Raw genomic sequence first — 25,734 nt, 5'->3', positions numbered from 1 at the left:
GAAAAAAGGACCAAGAGATGAATGAATACTGTTGAGCAAAACAAGACCTTGAATGTAGTGCTGCATGAAAACCTCAGGTTTACGCATGACACAGACCCTTTCATTGTTCAGCCTTAATTGAACCAATCCATCATCAACAGATGAAAGGAATTGAAAAGAGGGACAAGGATACGTTAATATTCTGGGACTGGCTGACAGAGATATAATTAGTATTTTCTGAAATTTCCATGAAGCTCTTTTACTATTTCAAACCAAAAATATATATTTTTTAATGACTAATGCCTATACTTTGGCCTTGTGTACATTTGTGATCTTCTGTCATTAAATTGTGTGTACACATTTGACTGCGTCTACTCAGTTTTACTTGTATATTGTTACTGTTTTGAATCCTGCTCTTGCCCACTGACCAAATCTGTGAGGAAGGATGCTGAAAAAAGGACCAAGAGATGAATGGATACTGTTGAGCAAAACAAGACTTTGAATGAAGTGCTGCATGAAAACCTCAGGTTTAAGCATGACACAGACCCTTTCATTGTTCAGCCTTAATTGAACCAATTGTTCACATGCCTTATTGAAGGGATACTTACATATTTTTTTGAAGGTAGGGAGTGGGACACATCATTAACTCTGTTTCCTACATAACACCCCCTTACAAGGTGTGTCAGATTTGGCGATTGCACTGGTGCTCAGAGCCACGGCATGAGCAGTCAAGAAACTTAGTACAAAATCAGATGCAGACTACACCCTCCCCACATCCTTGAGGGTTTAGGTTGGTTGAGGGGCAGTTCTATGGGCGTATGTGAAGCCCTCTGTGACATGCTTGCGTGTAAAAAGGGCTATTCAAATACATTTGATTTGACACCTGCACTCACTCTAGGTGTATTTTTATTTTATGCTCTCCCATGCCACTGGATTTAAGTGTCTTTTGCACATGCTTTGGTTTTCTATTTCCATTCATAGTACAGGTCATTATTTACCCAAAGGTCATAATTGCACATCAGGGACACTTTTAAGCATTGCTGTGAGAGGTGTGTTGGTTTATGGGGTCGTTTAATTGATCGATGCCAGGAATTTATGATGAGGATTTGCCATTGCATTGAGCATGCTGGATCATGTTAATGTGACAGGTGGATAATTATCAGTGATGCGTTAAGGAACATAGTTTGTCATACACAAGAGATTCTAATTTATAGAAACAACACAAAGCTGCAGTAAGCAGGTGTTGAACAACTAAAGGTATGTTTTATGTTGACTTGAACTTAAATCTTAAACATGCTTGTAGTAATCAAAAAGTAATAATAGAAAATAGAAAAATTACCATGAACAATGTTTGGATGTTTGTTTTTTAGGGGGGAGTGGAAGACTTGAAGGTGACATTTGATGTGCAATTCAATAATTCACAATTCAGTATGTATGAATACTGAAGTAACAAATGTATCATAACAAATAATAAATTTAAAAAAAAAAAAAATCACATTATTTACAAGCCCCAAATAGATTGAAAAACAACAGAAAAAGCAGTTATAAAATGATATACTAGTGCATTTGTAATTTCCTGTTCAGAAAGGTTGAAACCATCATGGCTCTTTCTTTTTCTTGACCCTTAGTTAAACCAAGGGTCAAAGCAACTATTCTTTATTAATTATTGATTGCCCAGACACCTGTTATGTATAATTTCTCATTGATATAAGCAAACCTTCAAAGCTGTAATGGAGACTGAGAAAGGTGGGAATGATTCCATCTCGTAGGTGTACAGTGATCAGGATGTGTTCTTTCTAAAGGGAGGTAATGACATGAGTCAAGGGACAGCCTACTTTGCCGTAGTAACGGGTCCCCTAGCAACAGAGTGTGTGTGTGTGGAAGAAGGGTTATATTTAAGGGGATTATAGTGGTTTCTTCCTCAGGTTTCAATGTTGTATGTCTGCAGCAGTGTGTAAGGGAAAGGCTGTTGCATTTGGCAGTGATACAGGTACTGTAGTTTTAATTAAGCTTATTTTTTCATCCATTCCTTTGAAATGTACAATTACTTATGATTTGACACGTTTGTTTTTTTCTTTGCTGGTAATTGATGTTTATTTCAGTAATTATTATTCAAAATAATTTGTGGCTGATCTATTTCACATTTAAAAATGTTACTTAAAAGTAATTGCAGCAAACTGTTGAAAACATTGACACAAATTGTTTTCTAGAATATAACATTTATAGAATGAATAACAATTATAGAATGTTATAGAATGAATGAATATATGAACTAAATGTTAGTGAGATGTTAAAAACAGAACCTTGGCTAACGTTAGGCTGTGGATTTAACCCAGTTCTTGTATTGGGTGGTTAACAGGTGAGCATTCAGGGACCAGTAGGTGAACTACAATCACCCAGAGGTCCCAAAGGTCACCTGTACCTTTGGGTCTGAAGGTCAGCATGGGTTCCAGTTCCTCATCATATGTGAAAAAGATTTACCTGGATGTAGATGGGAAAGTGCAAAGGGTATGTGAACGTGATCTTTCTACCAGGGTTTTCCTGCAGCTTGGCCTACTAATGGAATGGTAACATTCATTTGAACAATCTGTGTGTTCAGTGTTGTTTTTCAGTAATGTGAGGTTTTTATTTGGGTTGTGTTAATTTGACAAATCAGATGAGTGAACTTGCTTGAAGCAGCAAAACAAGATATGAAAAGTAGATAATGTTGTTTTGAGGTCCAAATACAAGAATTAGTTTTGACTTGGTTTGTAATTGTAGTAGTTTTATTCATAAGACATCCAGGAGTCTTGTTGATTTTTACATCTGTGACAAATGAGTAACCATAATTCACTGACTGAAGTTATAATTTTCTCAAGCCAATGTCTGTGGGTCAAATGTCAGGTCATGTTAAAAATAAAAACGATGTGACGTGCGTCACAGGTGGTTGTGACACAAAGGTTAAAGCGACACCTGGAGAGAACATGCCCCACTCTCAGCAGTTGTTGACGGTTCATTCAGTGTAAACCCACTTCACCTTAATAACCTTAATAGGCGTGAAATGTGCTTTCTGTGCTTTTATTTAGACTACCATCACAATACTTCCAAAATTGTCCCCGGTTGTCCTCCGGTACAGTGTCTGCTTACAGTGTTAGTGCTTACAGTGTTCTAGTGTTCAGTATATTGTACAACTACAAACGTAAATAAAGTTACTGAGAATTTTTTTTTGTCTGTTTTCAGGTGATTTTCAGTCGGTACTGTACCCCTTCTGACATCCGAGAACTTTTGTGCTCCTCTTCAAACATAGCAAGGTCTGTGGCATTTCTGTCTGTCTGTCTCTCTCACACACACACACACACACACACACACACACACACACACACACACACACACACACACAGACAGACAGACAGACAGACATGCACTCACAACTAATAAACAATGTTAGCTCATTATGCTAGCCAACCAACATGACTCATCCTGCTAGTGCCCTTGAGACTGCATTAGGGACCTTCTTGTCTTTGAAGGGTTGTCCACAAAAGTTTTTTTCATTCCATGATTTCTTTTTCAAGCATGCAGATATAACTGTCTCACAAAATCAGTCCATCATCCTGCTTTGATGCGTGTTTGCTTTATCCTCAGGAACACTGCTATAATGCTGGTGGACTCAGAGGGAGCGCTTATTTCCATAGATCCCACCATGCCCACCAACACTCCAAAGTAAGAAAATACTACTTTTAATAGTTAAATTTTTAGTTATTTTTACGTTAAATGTAAAAAAGTCTAATGACTGAAACTAGAGGATAGAAAGACAGCTTTTGGGTATCATTTAACTTACTGTCTGAAGCAATCCTACCGGAGGAACCCTAAATATAGCTGCAAGCAGCGATGGCGGAAACATTGCAGTTACACAGGGACTACGATGATGTGTTATGGTATTGTTGAATAGTTGTGACATGCTGAAATGGATGTAAATAGTCACCACTTTAAAATGCCCCCATTCCAGATTCTGTGTTTATTTTATGTTTTAACATATGCCACTAAACCATAGTACCAAGATATAGTCATTGAAATGTACTAAATCTAAAGTTGGATGACTTTCTTTCAGGAAAATCACATCATATGTGTGTTTTTGTCTTTTCAGCTCCTTATACAAGGTAATGCCTCAGTCAGCTGGGCAGGTGGGGGGTAAGCAGAAACATTTATTAGGCACGTTTCATTTGCTTTTAATGTAATATGGTTGGTATTTTTATACAATTATATTGAAATAAATATGGCTATATTTACTTCATCTGGAATATACATTTACTCTCAAAGTTTAGAATAGGTTGGGGGAAAAAGAACAAACACAAAAATAAGAACAGAAGGAAAATACATTCGTAAATACATAATCAAATCCTTTCTCAGATAAGGAAGACATGTTCCAGAATGTTCTTTCCCAAGTTGCTGAGCAGTTTAGCAGGTAATGCAACAGTTTTACTTGCCATTGGCCCCTTAGCAGCTTTGAACATGTTAAAAAGAAAACATTTCCTTGAGTGTAAAAAGCAACACAAGTTCTCCATGGAAATGTACAAAAGCATTTTTCTTGTATTTTTTCTTTTAGAGCTTTTAGGATCAACGAGTTAAAGACGGAGGTGACAAACAGACTGGCCATGCTGGAGAAGAGAGTGGAGTGTGAGTTAGGATGTTATTATGGTATCTCTGATCAAGTATTAGTACTAGGACATTAACAGAAACCAGTTTTTTCTTGTACAGCATGTCTTGATTTTTTATCTGTTAACAGTGACTCTTTAAGGTTTACACTGCATCAGAGTGTTTCCATGTTGTCATGCTACAAACTAGCATTAAAAGTAAATTTGCTGAGGTTTGTCTCAAGGATCTGCAAAAAATAGTTTTTACTCTGTAAACTAACAGTTTGTACATGTTTCAGTGGAAGGCCTGAAGGTCGTTGAGATTGAAAAGTGTAAGAACGACCTGAGGAAATTGAGAGACGAGATGACTTCCAAGGGAGGAGCAAGGTCAGGGAAATCAAGATCTTTGTTGTTGTTTTGAGCAACTTAACTATTTAAGTTTTTTCCAAGGTGATATGCAATGGGCTTACTAAACCCGCCCTTATGTTTACTAAAACCGCCCTGTTACCATTTTATTTTACTTCTACAACATTGAAATTAAAGGATTTAGTTTTCATTGTTTTCATAAGTTGTTACTTATTTATAAACCCCATTTCTCGCCTCTGTTCTTAGGGTGACATGTGGCTGCAAATACAGCTTCACAGAAGATGGAAAGAAGCTGTCGCCAAGGCGCGACGTTCCAAACTACCCAAAGGTAATATTCTGTTTAAAAAGAAACCGCTACACTGTCATGGTGGACAGAAGAAACACCACTAACTCTTTGTCCATTTGTCTACAGTACACTCTGTCTCAGGAGACCATTGAAGCCCTTAAGAAGCCAACATTTGATGTCTGGCATTGGGAACACAATGAGGTTGGAGGTCTTTCATTCCTAAAACAAACATGTGTATTAAGGACCAAGATATGCCAGACACCTCATGTTCTGACGAAACTATTCTGTTTACTATGCATTTTCAATGTGTAGATGTTGAGTTGCTTGGAGTACATGTACCACGACCTCGGCCTTGTCAAAGAATTCAATATGAACCCCATCACACTCAAACGATGGCTGGTAAGATTCAGTATGATCTCATTTAGTATGTTCTCATCTATCAAAACAGTATACAGCATAGTACTGATTTAGAGTCACGGTGTGACACATCTGGTTATTACATGGGAACAGTGCATTTCTCATTCTGTGTTTCAGCTAGGCATCCAGGAGAATTATCGCAGCAACCCTTTCCATAACTTCCGCCACTGCTTCTGTGTCAGTCAGATGATGTATGGGATGATCCACCTCTGTAACCTCCAGGTGAGGATACAGGAAATACAGTATTGTCTGTTTTGTAGATGTATGTATGTTGTGTCTTGATTGCCTGCTTATCTGATTTCAGGCACTTGCATGTTTACATGTGTATTGAGCAAGTGTTTGAGAGTATGTGTCCATTTGTGACTTTGAGTGCTGTGTGTGTGGGGGCTTGTTTAACAATTTGTGTGAGGATAAGAAATGTCCACAAGAATAGTAAAATGTACAAAATGTAAAATATTTTATTGGATTTTTCCCCTTACCTGTATTAGTATTTATCCATCCAAATGGTTTTTAGTCTGAGTTGCCGAGTTTGGAGATACGGGCTATCGACATGTCTTCCTTCTCTCGAATATATTGGAACTAGATTGAGCTAGTCATGTGGTACTCAAAGTCCCCACCCCAGGGTGCAAATTACGGGACGGTTTAGGGGGGTCTGACCCCCTTATGAAGACTTGGTACCCCCCAAAAGAGGTAAAAACAACAGGTCGGGAGGGTCGATACACGCTCTGGAGAAGACGTTAACCCCCCCTGATTGTCATTGGCCGGGTTTCCCAGATTCGTTAAGAAGCTCTTAACGCTAAGAGCTTCTTAGGAGCGTTCTAAGAAAACTCTAGAACGCTCTTAGCGTTAAGAGCTTCTTAACGACTCTGGGAAACCCGGCCATTGTATAATTTGGACTCCCCCCCCCCCCCCCCCCCCCCCCCCCCCAAAAAAAAAGAAGAAGAAATCATGACCTGGGGCCTCATGTATAAACGTTGCGTACGCACAAAAAGCTTGCGTACGATGGTTTTCACGCACACTTTGTGATGTATGAAGATTTACGTGACGTGAAAATGTGCGGGCCGTCACAGAAACTTTTGAGCAGACGTGAGAATGTGCGGACCGTCCGCAAAGTCTTGTCTGGCTCTGTAACATGGCGAATTCTAACTGAAAGTGCCAAGACTCACCAAACATTTCAAAATAAAGTTTCCACTAGTACGTTTATGACGTTGACTATTCAAAAAACATAAAAAATAAACGTTTGATCATTAATGTGGATGATCATATAAAAAATGCGAAAACCCAAAACGGGAAATGCTATATAGCCTTCTATTTATACCGCCACCACTTAATAACTTCTGTTAAACTTGAGGCTGTCAAACGAACGACAAAATCATGCTGTTACGATGCGCCACCACTCGTTTCTTCATTTAAAGTTTTATATCGGACCATTTCTTCTTAATTTCTGCCATGGTCCGGTTCTCTGAACCCACAGCATTGATGGCCCTATAATAATAATGATAATTTTATTTGTAATGCACTTTACATTTAGCTAAATCTCAAAGTGCTGTCTTTTGTCACTAATACCTGATGACAGGCCGCCAAACAGGACACATTTTCTCGCCTCCACCTCTGTTGTCAGAACCGCGATCTCACAGTCACCGTATTTCTTCAAATAAACGCTGCAGCGTTTAACGTTCATTTTTGGTGCTGCGTTTCTTCGAGGGCGGCGTTTCTTCGAATAAATACGGTCATTCAGACAACGAAATGACCTCAGGAGCGCATTTATAGTCCATCTGCATATTAATTTATGGGAGGAGGCAAGGCGGGGTCAGTGGCTCGTTCACGTGCGGTCAATCTCACGTTGATTGTGATTTATAAAGGAAAGGTGCGCAGGACCTGGCGTACGACCGGTTCTATACAAGTGAATATTTTTGTGCGTAGGTACTTTTCGAGTTTTGGCCGTACGCCATCTTCTGGTATGAAAGCTGCGCAATCCTTTATACATGAGGCCCCTGGTTACTCAAGATAATCTACAGACCTTGTTGCGAGCAGTTTCATGTAACTATTGTCTTTCCACCAAACTACACCAACCAACCGTATCACAAGAAAGTCACGGTACTTAAGGTTGTCAGTTGTAATTTGGTAGAAAGAAAATAGCTGCTGTATACTCAAATTCTGCAACTCACACCAAAACAATCCAGATGGATGGATAGCACTACATTTTGTGGTGAACTATCACTTTAAGGTTAGAGCTAAGTTCAGGTGTAGGGGATACAGATTGAATGGTACTGGATTGTGAGTCCCACCAAGAATAGCAAGACAAACTTTTATTTGTGTATGTTTCTCAGGAGAGGCTGACCATGACTGACATGTGCATCCTCATGACAGCTGCTGTGTGTCATGACCTGGACCACCCTGGCTATAACAACACGTAAGTCAAATAGAAATGTAAAAACAATTAAAGTCTGTTTTGCTTGAAGCAATACTTTTCCTATTTAGTAATATTGCAAGTAAAGTCAATATTAGTCAAAGCATATCGTATTATCTAGATGCTATCAGGAAATTGTTGACTGTATGTTGCCAGGTACCAGATCAATGCTCGTACAGAGCTAGCGGTGCGCTACAACGATATCTCTCCCCTTGAGAACCATCACTGCGCAGTGGCCTTCCAGATCATCTCTATGCCTGAGTGTAACATCTTTGCTAACATTGAGTCAGAGGCCTTCAAGCAGATACGCCAGGTTCATTCATAGCTCCTTCACAGTCACACAGATAACATTCATATTGTTGATAACATTAATAATAAGACATTAGGCCGGGACATGTATGGTATATTTTTTGTCATTTTGGCCCTATTACAGGCTATTATCACTCTCATCTTGGCTACTGACATGGCAAGACATGGGGAGATATTGGATTCCTTCAAACAGAAAGTGGACAACTTTGATTTCACTAACGATGAGCATGTAACTTGTGTATGTAGTAAAAAAGGCCTCCTGAAGAATGTTACACACCCTGTGTAATGTGATGTTTTTTTGATCCTACAATTTATGATAAAAGTATTAACATGTACTCCACACGTTACTAGGAGCAGTAATGTCACCCAAGTATTGATGACATGTATAATGCACACAATAAATAGTGTACATTTTGTATATATATAGCATGTATACATGGGATATGTATTGATATATTCCCTGTCCTTCCTGTGTGCATGCAGCTAAAGATGGTTCTTATTAAATGCTGCGACATCTCCAATGAGGTGAGGCCTACAGAAGTGGCTGAACCTTGGGTGGATTGTCTACTGGAAGAGTACTTTATGCAGGTGAGTGAATCGTACCATGATTGTGAATGAAAAGGTTAAACTCAAATTTCTCATTGTTCAAACTGAAATTCACACTTGATAGCTGCTTAAATATGTGTTAATTTGGTCCAGAGTGATAGAGAAAAGTCAGAGGGTCTGCCTGTGGCTCCTTTTATGGATCGGGACAAAGTCACCAAACCCACTGCCCAAATTGGCTTCATCAAATTTGTCCTCATTCCCATGTTTGAGACTGTAATGAAGGTGGGTCATGTTTATAACAGAAACAGAAAGAAAGAAAGACAGACACCTATATACACGTACACATACACACTTACACAGACATAAACAGACACTTGTTGAAAGTGAGACTTGTTGAGAGTGAAAATGTCCCTAAGAAAATGAAGAGACTAGCAATTTACAACATCTTGCATTGATTGGTACCAACCATATACTGCATCTGTACAGCTCTTCCCCCAGATAGAGGAGATTATGGTGCAACCATTGCGGGATTCCCGAGACCACTACGAGGAACTGAAACAGATTGACGATGCCATGACTGAGGTACAGTTCAGCCCTTCACGTCACACCACATTAACCTATTGTCATGTTCATTTTCTTTCAATTCAGTAATATTTAATAATTATTAAATAATTAATAAATATATGGGAATTAAGAGGTTTTTTTTTTACTCGTTTTCAACATTGAAATACACCAGAGTACTACTGATAATAGTTATTTGTTCTTACCCTGCCTACATTATTGAATGAAATTAGCGCACAAATGCTAACCTGAAGGTGTGTCTTTTGTTCTATGAGGCACAGAAGAAAAAAAGTGAGAGCATGTCATTAGGCGGGAAGAAGAAGTAGACTCTTCCGGCAAACTCAGTGGGTACGGTGTAAGTAAGATTAAACGATAGATGTGACAAGTACCCTCCTTTCTCACTCTTTGACACATTCCTGTCAATAGTTGCCGTTTCAGACATAGCTAGAACACACTGACCATTTGCTATGTTCTTAACTGTGTGTAACGTAGCTTCATAGGGTAGCTTCAGTTCCAGGGGACTGAGGACATCTTGTGGATGTTACAGCATTTGCAGAATGAAAACCTGGACATTGTGACATTGCAGGCATGGACGGTGCTCTTGCTGCAGAAACACAATTGACCTTTATACTGATAAGCCGTTTTTGTCCTTGATTGCAAAACAAAGCAACATGCTGAAAAAGACTGCTGACAGACTGAATTCCAACAATACCAATATCAAAATATAGCTGCAAGCAGCAAGGAGGTGTCCAAGCCGGATAAAGAGGGTAAAATGAACGAAAAACATTTTTGGCATCCTCACAGGGTTCTGAGTAAATGCAGCTTTGAATCCATCAAAGATTTGCTGAGATACGACCCAACTTCCTGTTTGCCGGCTTTGCTGCAGATTTTGATTGGCTGTACCGATCAAACCGTTTCGAAAATTTAAAATCATTTTGATAGTTTGTGTGAGGATTAGGGATGAGATAAGATTTTAACAATTCCGATTCCTTATCAATTTCTGCTTATCAATTTGATTCCTTAATGATTCTCTTATTGATTCTTTGTGGGCAAGGGGGGGGGGGGAGCACAAACTGGTTTATTGTTGGAATACTGTTTCAGCATTCAAAATACTGTTCTCTGAATCTTTATTCAACTTCTTCTATTTCTTCCATGACACCCTTCAGCACCTTCAAATCTTCAGCTATTAAAACCGTTCAACTATCAAATAATTCAGCAGTTTCACGCTATGACTGCTGTGACTTTTCAGCTTTCTACCTCTTATGTTTGAATTAATATAAATCAATATTCCTAATATTTTTTACATGGTTTTCCAATGGAGTTCTTTTTCAAATCTTAAACTTCTTCAACTTTCAAATCCTTCTTCTTCCTCAATATTTTTGCTACAGCCACCATTGAAACTTTAAAATGTTGACAAAACTCTAAACACATTTTTTATTCAGCTTTTTTATATCTATTCAACTTTGTTCAATATCACTGATTATGTTCCATGAGCGACGATATAAGAGAGGGTTAGGGTTAGGGTTAGGGTTAGCAGAAGGAACACGTTTTTGAAACTGCCGGTCGAGTAGTATTTCTGTTTCTATAATTTCAGCTACTAAAACGAATATTCTACTTCTTCTACTAGACTACTACAGTTTAACAGTTCAGCTTTCTGCTTCTCCCGTATTGTATTTCAGCTCTTAGCATTGTTAGATGATGGAGTTTAGCTTCCACACTGCCTCTTTTGTGTGACTCACAATATTTCACATTATAATCATATAATATGACAGTGTCAAACATCGGCCATTCTGTTGTGCTAAGTTCAATGATGGAATGAAAATCGATATGCTCAGTTTAATAATGGGTTGACACGACAACGCAAACGTTTGCTGATAACACACGCCCCCCGATAATTAACGTGAGGTGATCAACAATGGGAGACGAATGCCGCAGCTAAAATGTATGCTTCAAACGACGGGACAGAAGATAACTTGATCAACTATACACAATAAAGGCAAATTGCTTCACACAGTGACAAGTGGTTGTGATCAATTTTGAGGAGTTTAGCTCTACCTTTGATAGTTAGAGATGAAGTGCAAACGTTAGCTGCGCTGCTGCATGCATCGAACACATGACATTCCAGTAACTTCATTCCATGCTGTGTGTTCAAATACTTCTTCATATTTGTTGTATTTTCTCCCTTCAACGAAATAGACTTTTTACACACGTTACAAGTGGCGTTGTTGTCATTTTGTGAAATACAACCAAACTTTAGAACGCTTCTGCCTTGTTGCCATGTTTGCTGCAGTCTGAATAAATTATAAAGGTTGGCGCATGCGCTACGCCACAGAGAACCGTTAGCAAAATTGTTAAATAATTTGGCTGACGATTCCAAGGAATTGGAATTGGTTCACTGGGAACCAGTCCCTTGCCAGGACACCAATTGATCCTAGTGTGCTATTCTTAGTGCTGGAAATTACTGTATTCAGTTACTGTGTAAAAATATAAGCCGTTTTTCAACTGGCAAGCGGTTGTCAGATTTAGCCCAAGTTTAAACAGCTGTAATTCAGTCCTATTTTGTCAAGGTGATTGTGGTCTAGGGAAAAAACTTTTTATAAAACGTAAAATGGCGGTCGCATCAATTTATCTGGTATCACAAGTTAACATGTGTCAGACATGGGATCGCTCCTTAGCGGTTAGATGACACAACCTTTGGTGGTCCTTTTTGGAACAGGGTCCCGAACACCTGTACCAAGTTTAATGTCAATTCAGCAATTATTTCCTGAGATATTATCTCACTTCCTGTTTTGGCGGCTTCATCGCCGACTTTGATCAGCTCTTCCGGGAAAACAGTTTTGAAAATCAAAAACCATGTGAAAACACATTTTTGCTTATTGCAGCGCCACCTAGAGGTGAAATGGCATGACCTATTGGTCATTTTTAGAACAGGGTCCCTAGTCCTTATACAAAGTTTGGTGTCAATGCAGTAAAGAGGTGCTGATATATGACCTTACTTCTTTTATGGTGGCTTGGTTGACAACTTTGATTGGCTGTTCCAATCAAAAGGTTTAGAATAAAAAAAACATGTGATGTCTTTTGTGAGGCTTGGCCTGAATAGGATCTATGCCAAATTTGGTGAAGATTGGCCAAACTTTATAGGAGAGGTAGCGAAAAAACGTCATATTTATTTAATCAAAATGGCGGCCACGTCATTTTGATTGGCTGTAACTAACAAATGATTTTGAAAATCAGAAATCCAAATGATAACTTTTGTGAGGCTTGGTCTGAAGATTATCTGTGGCAATTTTGAAGAAGATTCGACAAAAATTGTAGGAGGAGATATGAAAAAATGCTTTTCCTTAACATTCAAAATGGCGGAGAATCTATATAACTGGTATGACTTTGGACTCGTCTTGATCCAGGGAATACAACGATACCTAATTTTCAAAAATGAGACATGTGGTTCAAAAGTAAAGTGTGTAAATACACCTTCAACTTTGACCCATTGGTGGCGCTAGAGGGTTTGAAATGGAGACATGAAACTTGGTAAAATTGATGAGGGGACTGGCCCCAAAGTGTGCCAAATTTCACAACTTCTGACAATACAGTCCTAGGGGCTGCCATGGCAGAAGAAGATGTATAATAATAATAAATATAGCTGCAAGCAGCGATGCGGGTTCCTCCGCAAAATGGCAAAATATTACAAACATGTACACTGTAAAAGATCGAGACTTGGACAACAAGAGACCAAAATGACTTCATGTTTAGCCATCAACAATAGGCTGAACGGGGATTTGAACTCATGAGCATAAGGTTACAAATCAGAGTCTCTAGCCTCTCTGCTACACACCATCCGCTGAGATATTATGATTAGTATGGGCTGATTATTAACTTTCCATAGGATATTGAAACTCTTCTTGAGTTTGTCTCTCTCCAGACTCTGTCAATGCACAACTAACAATAGTCATGTGGGCACCTGGGCTAGATCAGAGCTCATATTGAACTCCTTGCGAAAATAGCTTGTGACTGGTCAGCAGCCGACTCTTCTCTTCACATTAAACTACACAACATGCACAATCAGGGTGACCAACAAGATTATATTAACTAAACAACTATAACATTACAAACATCTAACTGAACGAACACAACAACTGAAATCCCTGGCACGGCTATTGTAACCAAACTATTTTCCACAAGTCTGCGTTTTTGGATATGTCGCACTGCATGCTGGAAACCCAAGGGTGCTGACGCTGATTATCTAGCTGTGCTCCGACTGCGTGATATGAGTATTATTTTTTTGTCAGCTTTGGGACAAAGGTTAAGAAACGGTTGATATTTCAAAGTGAAATTGCATGACATTACGCATGGTATTTCAGAATGATGTCTGCCTGTTTAACTAAACAAGTAATCAAAATTATGACAGGCCAAAAGACTGTGCCTGGATTTGAACCTGTGACCTTACGCCTTGCAGGACAACGTTTCAACCCATTGAGCTACCCGCAAGGCTTAGAAATGCTGATCAGTTTCTGTCAACAACAAAAAAAGCTGTATCTCCTGTAGCATGGCTTGTTCGATTCGGCCAAAGTTTAAACAGTTGTAATTCAATGATCTTTTGACATATCAAGGTGAAATTACGCATGGTACTTCAGAACGATGTCATCCCGTTTAAAATATGTTCAAATTTAAGACAGACTCAGTGTGGCTCGATTCGAACTTACGACCTTATACTTTGCAGGTCACCGTTCAAGCTCAATGAGCTATTCTCAGTGTTGAATATTGGCATGTTCAGTTACTGTACAAAAAAGTAAGCTGTTTCTCCTATGGTAAGCGTTGTTAGATTCAGCCAAGGTTGAAACAGCTCTAATTCAATCATATTAACATACCAATGTGAAATTGTTTATGGTACTTCAGAAGGATGTCATCTTGAACCCCATTAGGTTTGAAAAACCATCAGTCAAAATTATATTTGATTTATTGACACAAAGAAATTGAGGCCATGTGTACATTTACATAAATACACCTCTTTCAGCCATTTTGTATTTGATTCAATTGCCAATTGAGCCATTCCCAGGCATGGAATACACAAAGTTCAGTAACTGGATAAGAAAAAAAGCTGTTTCTCCAATGGCGAGCATTTTCAGATTTGGTCCAAGTTCAAACAGCTGTAATTCAGTCATATTTTGACATATCAAGGTGAAATTGTTATGGTACTTCAGGGGCGTGTCACCTTAAAGCCTATTAGGTTTGAAAACCCATCATTCAAAATGACATTTGATTTAGTGACACAAACATATTGAGGCAATGTGGACATTTACATAAATACACCCCTTTCAACCATTTTGTATTTTATTCAATTGCTATAAGTAATATTTTTAAACACGTCAATGATACATATATGCACCAAATATCAAGTCAATTAGAACTTTGGTTCAAGAGAAGAGGAATTTTGAATGTTTTCCCAAATTATAACTGTACAGGAAAATCCATCATGGCGGACCTTATGGGTCCATGAGGATTTTTTGTTCCTCATGAAAAATGAGGCATGCACACCAAGTTTCAGAAGAATTGGAGCAATAAGGTGGAAATGCCATCACTTTGAAAATCTGACTTTTGGGCGTGGCCTGTGGCGCCCCCTATGGTCTGATGTGGCCCATATTTGGTGTGAGGGTACCCACTTGGATGTAGTATCAATGTGCTAAATTAGAAAATGTATGACAAGGGACTTTTTGAGATATTGGGGCGCATGGAGAAGAAAAATAATAATAAGAATACCAACAATAACAATGGGTTGCCTCCTACCGGAGGAACCTAATAATAAGAATACCAACAATAACAATAGGTTCCCTCCTACCGGAGGAACCTAATAAAAATACCAACAATAACAATAGGTTCCCTCCTATCGGAGGAACCTAATAAGAATACCAATAATAACAATAGGTTGCCTCCTACCGGAGGAACCTAATAATAATAATAATAATAAAAAAACTAACAAAAACAATAGGTTTCTTCCTACCGGAGGAACCCTAATAATCCCAACAAATACAATAGGGTCCTCCTAACGGAGGAACCCTAACTAGAGAGGGTACAATTTCTGGGGAAATTGTAGGTTGTGCTTGCTTGCATCGGTTGCAGGTGGGTCAGTTTTCCCATCTAGTGATATTTTCAAGCATTTAGCCTACTCATATTTCATAATTCATTAAGAACACCCTTTGAAACAAGAAACCCCCTTTGAAACAAGAAACCCCCTTTGAAACAAGCTACTGTAACAACGTTGTCACTGGCAGTATTTCAGATGGAATTGCGATTCAAATAGTACCATCTGCTAAATGAAAATAAGCCCCCCAAAACGTAAATAAGTTCAATATTAATTTAGGGGGACATGGCTAATTCAAAAGCAGTTTGCTAGAGGCAAGCTAGCTGCTGTTGCTGTCCACACTTCACTGATTGTTTGAAAGCGCCGGAAATGATGTTTCTTTTGTAAGTGATAATTACGGTGGCTGACGTGCAAACACGCTACAAATAGACAAAGTACAAGCAAATTGACAATACCAAAAATGCGCAGCATTCAGCAAACGCGCTGCAAATATAGAAACGCGCTGCAAATACACACAACGCAGCCAAATACATAAACACGCTGCAAATATAGAAACGCGCTGCAAAAAGGAAAACACGCAAACCCCGAAAACAAATGCAAACAGAAAAACGCTGCATCCAGATAACACAACGGAAGTGCTCCAGGCCAGTGGGAGCGCTAAGTAGAAGAGCGGGATTTTAGAACCAGAGAGGGCAGATGGGAAGTTTGTTTTGAATAGGACCAAAATCGAAGTAAAGCTCCACAAGCTCTTTTCGCGATTGAAAAACGCCTAATATTTGAAGTAAGTTTTAAGGTTTGCATTGGGTTAAGGTTTCCTGATTTTTTTTTACGAATGTTGATTAGCCTACAGTAGCTGTGTAAGTTAATGTTGGAACTTCGACTCCAATAACAGACAAACTGAGACAGTCAGTAGACTTGTACTCCGATTTATTTTTATTTTTATCATGCGGTTTTAGAACGAAAAAATTGCCTTGTCTCAAGATTTCTACAGACCGTGCAGCTAATTTAATGCTCAACACTTTAACGGGGGCTTATTACGCAAAAGAGGAATGATTTAGGCTATCTCAGTTACACTATCATGGCTTGGAAATACAGTGACTTGCTAAAGTAGGCAAATGGCTAGTAGAACATAACATTTCATAATAATTTCAGTTAATCAAACAGCTGCAAGACCCAGTCAAATGTTATAGGCTAGCTAGCTCTAAAATAAAAAATAACGCTAGCATCGCTAACAACAATACTAATTCAACTTTGGTAGTGTAACCGAGCTCTTTGTAAGTTCTGTTTAGATCTAATTGTGTATGATCCTGTGGACAAAAAGACACAGACACTGTCTCTTTTCATAACTTGTGTTTTACCACTGCTCTTCTTGACATCACTATTCGAACAGCCCTCACTGATTTCACAAATGCGTTCAGAATCAAGCCTACGGAAACTCCCGAGGAACAAAACACCCTTGTCCATTGTCACATAGAAAGGTCTGCTACAGTAGGCTATCCTCAGGATTTGCAAGTTTGCGAAACTTATACTAGCCTATGTCTTAAATAATTTTGTAGACATAACAATGAATTCTGCCACTAAATGAGTCCACAAACTAAACTATCCACAATCAGGGTTGGACTGGGACAAAAAAATCGGCCCTGGCGTTTTTGACCCAGGTGGTCCACAGATTTAATTTGGTCTTGTTTAGGCCAATTCCAAAACTTTTCTTTGCTATTAGTTAACATAAAATATATGAACATTGAATATTACACTGTAAATTTGTAATGTGGTTGGGCACCAAGTTATATATTTTTTTGCAAGTCCATTTCAGCTTGATTTCTGCAACCTGTCAAGTCAAATTGCAGTGTTGCAGTGTTTTGGGTTTGTAAATTCACTTTGTTTTCTAAATAAACTGTGTTATTGTAAATATGTACTGTGTTATTTCTGTAAGTCCCTGGTGCTTGAGCTTTAAAAACAATTTTTTTGTATGTTCCAGCACTTATAGACCCAGATTATACTGTATATATTAATTAAAACAGTGACCCAAGACTCTGGACTTTGGACCCCCTGAAGTAGCCTTGGCCACCCCTTGGCTACCCCATGTATAAAACTCTAGTTCCGCCACTGCCCGATACCCTTAACTAGCCTGACCAAGTGATCTGACAAAACTAGCCTGGCTAACGGAGGTCGCTTTCTCAGGCAAATGACAAATTAAACAGGCTTGGTTAAAGAAATCCGAGATGCTGGCTATCTTCATCAAGCTCGTATCTACATTAGGCAGTCCTTCTGGTGTAGAATGGAGTGAAATACAACATTGTGCACACTGCCAGTGAGCGAGTCTGACTGAGGCTAACGTCAAAACAGTGTAACGGGATGCAGTCTCACTCAGATTGCCAGTTTCAACAAATCGGAAAAACAATCGGACAAGCTGGCTAAAAGCAGAATTCCCATATCTCCTGAAAACTGCCCTGCTCTACTTTTTTAAAGTAAAATTGACTGTAAAACTGTAAAATTATGAACTTTGAGACATGACGTGAAGACATGGTTTGCTGCTCAACAATCCGGTCTGTACCAGGCGACATTCTCACTCAAATTTCAAGACCTTCGTGACCCAAATCAAAATTATGATGCGACAGATTAATGGGTAATCGCTTTCTCTTTTAAAGGCTGTCCTCCTCGACCTTTTTGGTCTTTTTGTATCTAACTATTTGTATTATCCGTGTGGTCCTTTTGCCATTAAAAATGCTATCCTTTCCCGGTTTTCTGCAGCCACGTTGCGCGTGCATCCCGAATGTTTACAAACAAATAATTGGTCTATAGAACGCCGGTCATTATCGGGAAAATAAGCCCCGACAGGGCAAACAGCACCCCGACGCGAAGCAAAGGGGTTTTGTTTCGTCCTGAAGGGGCTTATTTCCCAATAATGACCGGTGTTCTATACATTATCCCGCTTATTACACGGCTACTTGCCAACAAAATAACTTAACACTGTGTGTCTTTTTACGATGTATTTGTTACCATTCGTATTGTTGATCAGCAGAGAAATAGTTCGCCAAAGACGTTGAACTTCATAGACTTTGAAGATTCTTTAGGCTTCAAATCAGCTGACGTCGCTAAGCAATAGAGTACGCTGGGGTTGAAAAGTTACCGGACTACTTGCGGAGTGCTACGAAAGATGTGAATCCGAGGCAAAAAGGCCACTTCCCTTGACAGCGGTCAAATATGCATAGCAACGGTCAAATATGAGAGGGAAGCCCCATTCAAGTGAATGGAGCATTCTACAGCATTAAGAACAGCCGTGTAATAAGACATAATAAAGTTTAGCCATAGCTGTGGCATTGAAGACAGTACTGTTGCCTACTACTACACACTGCCAGTGGCAGTGGGCGAGCCGAGTCTGTGACTCAGAGGCTAACGTCAAAACAAGACGCGGTCTCACTCAAATTCCAAGTTTTACACAAATAAAAAAAATATGCTGACCCGCTGGCTGTTTTCACAATCACCATATCTTTAAAACACTGCTGTCCATTTGGATTTCGAATTGACCCTGGTACGAAATTAAGAAAATACTCATCAGACGCAGATCGACAACACTGTTGTCGACGATTGTCAACACTCGTTGACAACGTAGTAAACAAATCAAAGTTTTACAGCAACCTACATTAAAATCTCACCGCCTGGCTGTCTTAACAATAGTCATATCGTCATAAAATGTCCCTCTTTCTGTTTTTTCGTGTAAAATTGAAGTATAAAATTAGCTACGAAAATACTACTATGACGCTTTTTAGCATGGCTGCCGCCTAAAAGACAAGGCGGTCTCGGGCGAACCCCACTCGCTCAAATTACAAAAACTTTGTCGACCTAAATCAAAAATCCAAGATTGCAGTTCCACTCGAAATCGCTTTCTCAACAAAGCCAAATGGTTAGGATTTTTTGGGGGTGGGATTTTTCACTTGTAATCCAAGCTCCAATTTGTGTGCTCCTCTCTATCACGTTGTATCCATGCGTCGTTGCTAACGTGTGTTAACGTGGTGACGTAGCTAGCACAGATTGCCCTTCGTCGACTAAAGGCACTTTGTTGCCACAAAAACGTTGTAACCTCCTAAACTGTGCAACGGAACGTAAATCCCAATACAAGCAACTCAATCGAGACCAAGACAAACATTTTTACACAGGCATTGTGTATGTAGTCCAAATATTGACAAAGTTTTAGGGGGGCAAAAATAATAATAACTAGAAAAGGCTGTTCCTGCGAAACGGCAGTGAGAATGCTGTAAACCTGAAGGGGGATAGCTGACCATGCTAAAAAAGATGAACATTTTGAACATTTTTTGAAAGTTATAAGCTAAAGCTTCAAAGCACCCGAAAGGTATTTTAAATAGGGGCTGGACCTGGACGAAGGCATAAAACTACAAAAAAGAGAAGAAAAATGCAAAACAAAAAGTGAAAAAAATCAGAAAGAAGAGAAACAATGCATACAAATTTGAAAATTTAGCAGGAAATTATTTGCTGGAGTTTTAAAAGGCCTGAAATGTATGTTAGAAAGGACCTGCAGCAAGATGAAGGCAGAAAAGTACAGTAAAGAGAAAAAGAAATGCAAAAAGACTGGCAGTTGGAGGATACTGCTGTGAAAGGTATTTTTGAAAGGACCTGGAGCCAGATGATGGCAGAAAACAGAAGAAAAGAAGAAGAAAAATGCAAAACATAAAGGGGGAAATTTCAGAAAGATGAGCTGCAGGAAAATGTGAAAATTGAGCAGAAAACCAGTTGCTTAAGTCTGGGTTGAACGAATTTGAAGGTAAAAGGACAACAGTGGAATGACTTGAATGTGCTGGAAAAACGTAGCAACCGTTGGTCATTGGCAACAGACTGGCAACATTTCTAACCTAGAATCTAGGTATTAGGTTCAAGACGGAGGAGAAACGAATCATGCGTGCCTGCACACCCAGTCCTGTTCAGACACTTAATTTCAGATGACATATCCCGAAACCAAACATGTCCTTTACACGTCTGTGCGGTCAGAAATACAACTCTACCGGCAGTTTAAAAACACGTCTACTTTCGAAATTCTCTGACTAATTTTACCCACCTCTCCATTGAAGTTAGTGAGAGAATTTGAAAGGCTGCTCTCGCTTCAAGGCTCAAAGCTGAAAATCTGTAAATGTGAGCTCATTAGTAGTTACATTGGCTGAAAGAGGGCACGTTTTCCTACATTTTAAGGTATAACTTGTTTCTGGAAGTTAAACTATATGAACGTCAGAGGAATTTGTTTGACAATTTAGTTGAATATCAGAAAAAGAGCAAGAAGGACCAACATTTTTCATATATTTCAAACTGTCCTACGATTTAGAATTGGCTGAATATTTGAAAAAGCTGAATCATGTGGGAATAGCTGAATGTCTTGTGAACATTTTAAAGGTTGAATGGTGTCTATAGCTGAAAGTATGCTGAAGCAGTTAAGTTTGAAAGAGGAGGAAGCTTTTTAATGATTTTAAAGGATTTACCATTACTTGTAATGGGAGAATAATTTGCCCAAAAACCTTAATTCTTTAAAAAGCATAGAAGTGAGTAATGCCAAAAGTCATAACCATCATCTCCTGAAGGATCTGAACGTTTTGATACCAAAATTGTAGGAATCTGTGAAAGTATGCAGGACTAGTTAAAGGCCAAAAAACGTCGGAAGAACTGAGAAGTTGAAAAACAATGCTGAAAATGCGTTGGAAAGCTGAAATCTGAAATACTGTTTTTTAATGGCTGAAAATACAGAAATGAGAAAATACCCGCAAGCTGAAATTAATTTTAAAAATGTGTGACCCACTCTAAAGGGGCAGTGTGGTAGCTGAACTGCATCATCTCACAAAGCTAAGTGCTTAAATACAATGCGGGAGAATACGTTTGAACGTTGTGAAGCAATCGAAGAAAAAGTTGAATTTCAAGAGGCAGTGTGGAAGCTGAACTGCATCATCTAACAAAGCTAAGAGCTTAAATAGCCTACAATGCGGGTGAAGCTGAAAGTTGAACTGTTAAACAGAAGAAGTAGGCTAGCTAGTTGTAACAAGAATATTATAGTTTTAACAGCTTAAATTAGTTGGGATTGTAATATCAGTAGCAGATGTAGCCTATCATTGAGTGCGTTTACTCGGCTCTCTTAGTAGGATTTAATGTGTTGATTGAATGAAACATACAACATACAGGAAGACACGGCGACACTTTTTTGCAGAAGGATGATGGTGCAAGTTTTGTCCGTGGAGCATACAACGATTAATAAAAAGAATCATGTAGACGTGTTTAAGTAATCGCATAACTAATTACTAGGGATGGGACGTATGGCACTGACGCATCGATGCTTGTGTCGCAAAACCAATACGCAGTTTCGAAAAAGTGGTTTGGAGCTTGTGTGAAATGACGATGCCAAGTGATTGATGACGTTCAATGCTTCAGACGTCACAAACTGGTTCAAAGTTGTGGCGCACTTCTAAACCTTAGAAGAGGGAAATAAACCAGTGCTTGTCGTCTTAATAGGAGGCGAACACTACATTGGCAGAAGCGCAAACAGTTATTAATAGAGTACATAGTTATTATTAGAGGACGATTAGAGAATTATCATTAGCAGACGAGAAGTAGGTTATAATAGCATAAGAGTATAGTTCAGCAGCAGAAGAGAAGTAGTTTATATTCGCAGAAGAGTATAGTTCATTAGCAGAAGAGTAGTACAGTTGAGAATTATTAGCAGAAGAGCAGAAAGTAAAAGACGATAGAGTATGGATGCTACCGGAGTAAGAGAGCGATTCCCCTGAACCCTGTTATAGTACACTGCCTTTTTATATTGCACAAGCACACCCCACTGTCCCCACAAGTATTCCCCCGATTCACAATACATATCACAAATGTAAGGAATGAGACAGCTATATAAGCAGAGTGGTTGTGTAAGCTACCACTCTGTATCAGCAGTCATTTAATACTTCCATAGACTTAAGCATTCTACCGCCCTTATACTGTTTGCAGAACATTACAAAGTGTGGTGTAGACCAGTACATCACAGTAAAACATATTTATTGTATGAAAATTACACAGTTCTCAAATACACATGTATGGTTTTAATGAATGAACACGAAAATTAGACCATCGCGTAGCCTTACAAAAATGAACAATATTGAATAATTATCGAGGCTAAGTACCGCCAGAAACTACTGGTACATCGCATTCAGTTGGTTTAAACGGCTGCTATAATTTTAGCTGACCACTAGATGTCACTGTGCTCTCCAATTTCAATGCGCCAATAGTTTGGCTCTTTGGTTCGGAGCAATCCGGAAGAAACCACCAAAGCTTCACAAGGCATCGTTCGCCCATCCCTACTAATTACACATGTTAACGGAGTAATCGTATTATTGGTATAAACCGACAATTGCTATGGCCTCTCAATCACCCTGGGATCTGCGACGGTGACCCCCTCATCCTCTGCCAGGAACCTTGGGGTTACCATGGATGACGATCTCTCCCTCACGGCCCACATTGCTGCGGTCTCCCGGTCGTGTAGATTCACCCTCTACAACATCCGGAAGATCAGGAGATACCTGTCTGAGCACTCCACCCAGCTGCTTGTCCAAGCACTTGTCCTCTCCAAGTTGGACTACTGCAACTCGCTGCTCGCCGGTCTCCCATCATGCGCAACCCGCCCTCTTCAGAGGATTCAGAACGCAGCGGCCCGCCTGGTCTACAATCTACCCAGACGCTCCCACGTTACCCCGGTCCTCATCTCCCTCCACTGGCTACCCATAACGGCCCGCATCAGATTCAAGACCCTGGTACTGACCTTCCGAGCAGTGTACGGGACTGCGCCCGACTACATCAAGTCTCTCCTGCAGCCTTACACCCCCACCCGCCACCTACGGTCTTCTTCAGACAACCGCCTGGTGGTCCCACCTCTCAAGACCGCCCGGTCCCAGCACAAGCTCTTCTCCTGCCTGGCACCCCAGTGGTGGAATCAACTCCCCACCTCCATCAGAGACACGGACTGTCTCTCCACCTTCAAGAGAAGGCTCAAGACGCACTTGTTCCGCTAGTACCATGGTACTTAGGAATGGTTTGCTGAACCCAATGCTAGTTTCCTCAAGGGTCACAATGACTCTTGCTTAGACTGTTGCTCTTGTTGGTTAGTGGTAGCTGATTTAAACTGTTGTATTCTATTTTAGTTAATCCTATTTGTATTGCTTTCCTACAGGTACACCTGCACTTAGAGATTAATGTTGTGTAATTTTAACTTGTTTAACTACATGCTATTATGGTTTCTTCCCTTTAGCACTATTTTTTGGTTGTTCACAATATGTACTTCTTGTTTTTGACTACCCGCAATGCTGTGGGGCTATCTTGTTGTTATTATCAGTGACCTATGCACTTTGTAAAGTTCTCTCTTGGAAGTCGCTTTGGATAAAAGCGTCTGCTAAATGAATAAATGTAAATGTATGGCGTTTCTCATGGTCAAGTGAACGCACTCAGTGGCGTAGTAGAACAAACCAGTACCATTAGCATAGTAGTTAGTAAAAGAGATATTAGCAGCATCTGCAGAATTAGTAGTTGTAGTGTGGCATAAGATATAGCAGGATCGGTAGTGGTAGTAGTTGTGTTGTGGTGCTCTTACTCTTTTAATAAGACGAGTTGACTGAATAGCTTGTCTTGTGTCTTCACTAATCAGCTAATACCAATCACCTGTGTAAGCATGGCGCGTGTTTGTGTGGTTGTCACGGTGATGGTGCAGCTATGACTGCTAATGTGCTGAGGGCAGAGAATTCCAGAAATTTAGCTAGAATCCACACCTCAAACAAGTTAACCTAGACGCAAAACTATACGTCCAATCCAAAAAATAAAGATATTTTCCAAGACCCAAGACTCTGCCGAAACCAGAGATGTCCTTTATATGTCTGTGCGGTCAGAAATACGACTCTAACAGCAGTTTCTAAATCTGGTTGTTCTTGCCTTTTCAGACGAATTTGTCACAAGATTTGCATTGGACTCTATGGGGCGAGAGTTGGACTTTGTCTCGCTTTCGTGGGGCTCTGAATTAATGTGCAAGTCTGTTGGATTCCACAGACAACTGTCTACGACCAGCACAAAATTAGCTATCTATTGATCCAAAAACGAAGCATGAAGAGCGAAAATTGTGGCAATGCTGGCAAACTAGATATACTTTTTGAAACTGATTTCGAAGCTCCCCTCCACTCTAAGCGTTTCAGTCTGCAGTCTAGGCTTTCTCGTACACACCAATGTAAATCTCAGAGACGGTTTGAAAAAGTAATGAAACATAATCAGTGATATAAAAAAAAGTTGAGTAGATATCAAAAAGCTGAATTATTTAGTTAGTTAGTTACAGGGTTTTAGTACAGTTAGTTTAGGGTTTTGTCAACGTTTTAAAGTTCAAATGGTGGCTCTAGCTGAAAGATTGAGGAAGAAGAAGGATTTGGAAGTTGAAGAAGTTTTAAGAAGTTTGAGAGGATTTGAAAGAAAACTCCATTGGAAACCCATGTTAAAAATATTATGAATATTGATTTATATTAATTCAAGCATAAGAGGTACAAAACTGAAAAGTCATAGCACCCATGGCCTGAAATTGCAGAATTTTTTGATAGCTGAACGGTTTTAATAGCTGAAGATTTGAAGGCGCTGAAAGGTGTTGCGGAAGAAATAGAAGAAGAATATGAAGAAGTTGAATAAAGATTCAAAGAACAAAAAAAAGAAAGAGAAACAGGAAAACAATAGTGAGATCTCACAATGAGCTAGGTTTGAATGAACGTTATGCCACAGAGCTGGCGCAAAGGGACCCCAACCTAGTAGGCTAGTTCTACACTGGTCAGACATTTTACAAAAATGTAGCTACTAACTAGAGCAAAATAAACATAAACTATACATGTTATGTCAAAGTGTTGTATTGTAATAAGTAACCTAGGCCTACATACAAATAGGCTAATACATTCTGGTTTAACAGTGATATGTCGGATTTTCTTTCTTCTAATTTCGGCAGTTAGCTACTGTAACCATGGCAGTCAGAGGGCGGCGGAGACCAATGGAAGACGCAGAACTGTAGGCAAAGCTGTATATTTGTTTCTCTGTTCCGTTGATCTCTCTTTTCTGTGTTGGAGTTCTTTTAAGAGCTTGATGACATCAACATCCAGTCTGATAATAAAAGATTGTTAACTTG

The 25,734-nt window shown here is 39.4% G+C and overlaps 1 protein-coding gene across 3 annotated transcripts; it reads left to right on the top strand.

Annotated features, from left to right (window-relative positions):
• Nucleotides 1–1,927: 1,927 nt before the first annotated feature.
• pde9ab (phosphodiesterase 9ab) lies at nucleotides 1,928–25,734 on the top strand. Of its 3 annotated transcripts, XM_047018021.1 has the most exons (20): nucleotides 1,928–1,969; nucleotides 2,339–2,487; nucleotides 3,199–3,269; nucleotides 3,601–3,678; nucleotides 4,103–4,146; nucleotides 4,366–4,420; nucleotides 4,562–4,632; nucleotides 4,889–4,976; nucleotides 5,202–5,283; nucleotides 5,368–5,442; nucleotides 5,554–5,640; nucleotides 5,776–5,880; nucleotides 7,989–8,071; nucleotides 8,225–8,381; nucleotides 8,502–8,615; nucleotides 8,861–8,965; nucleotides 9,077–9,205; nucleotides 9,410–9,505; nucleotides 9,766–9,839; nucleotides 25,558–25,734. In XM_047018021.1, exons 2-19 carry the CDS (start codon nucleotides 2,422–2,424, stop codon nucleotides 9,808–9,810), a joined length of 1,551 nt encoding a protein of 516 aa, XP_046873977.1. In that variant the 5' UTR covers nucleotides 1,928–1,969; nucleotides 2,339–2,421; the 3' UTR covers nucleotides 9,811–9,839; nucleotides 25,558–25,734. The 3 variants fall into 3 exon arrangements, with proteins under 3 accessions (XP_046873977.1, XP_046873980.1, XP_046873978.1); XM_047018024.1 differs by lacking the exons at nucleotides 1,928–1,969; nucleotides 25,558–25,734 and having other exon boundaries at nucleotides 2,417–2,487; nucleotides 4,103–4,115; nucleotides 9,410–10,354; XM_047018022.1 differs by lacking the exons at nucleotides 1,928–1,969; nucleotides 2,339–2,487; nucleotides 3,199–3,269; nucleotides 25,558–25,734 and adding an exon at nucleotides 3,370–3,486 and having other exon boundaries at nucleotides 9,410–10,354.

The sequence above is a fragment of the Hypomesus transpacificus genome, unplaced genomic scaffold, assembly GCF_021917145.1.
Source record: "Hypomesus transpacificus isolate Combined female unplaced genomic scaffold, fHypTra1 scaffold_88, whole genome shotgun sequence".
Lineage (NCBI taxonomy): Eukaryota > Metazoa > Chordata > Actinopteri > Osmeriformes > Osmeridae > Hypomesus > Hypomesus transpacificus.
This window is presented reverse-complemented; position numbering and strand designations above follow the sequence as displayed.

Coding starts and splice junctions, on each gene's coding strand:
- pde9ab (XM_047018021.1), top strand. CDS start 2,422: ATGGGTTCCAGTTCCTCATCATATGTGAAAAAGATTTACCTGGATGTA. Junction 4,421..4,561: donor GTTGCTGAGCAGTTTAGCAG/GTAATGCAACAG, acceptor TTTTTCTTTTAG/AGCTTTTAGGATCAACGAGT. Junction 9,506..9,765: donor TTGACGATGCCATGACTGAG/GTACAGTTCAGC, acceptor TATGAGGCACAG/AAGAAAAAAAGTGAGAGCAT.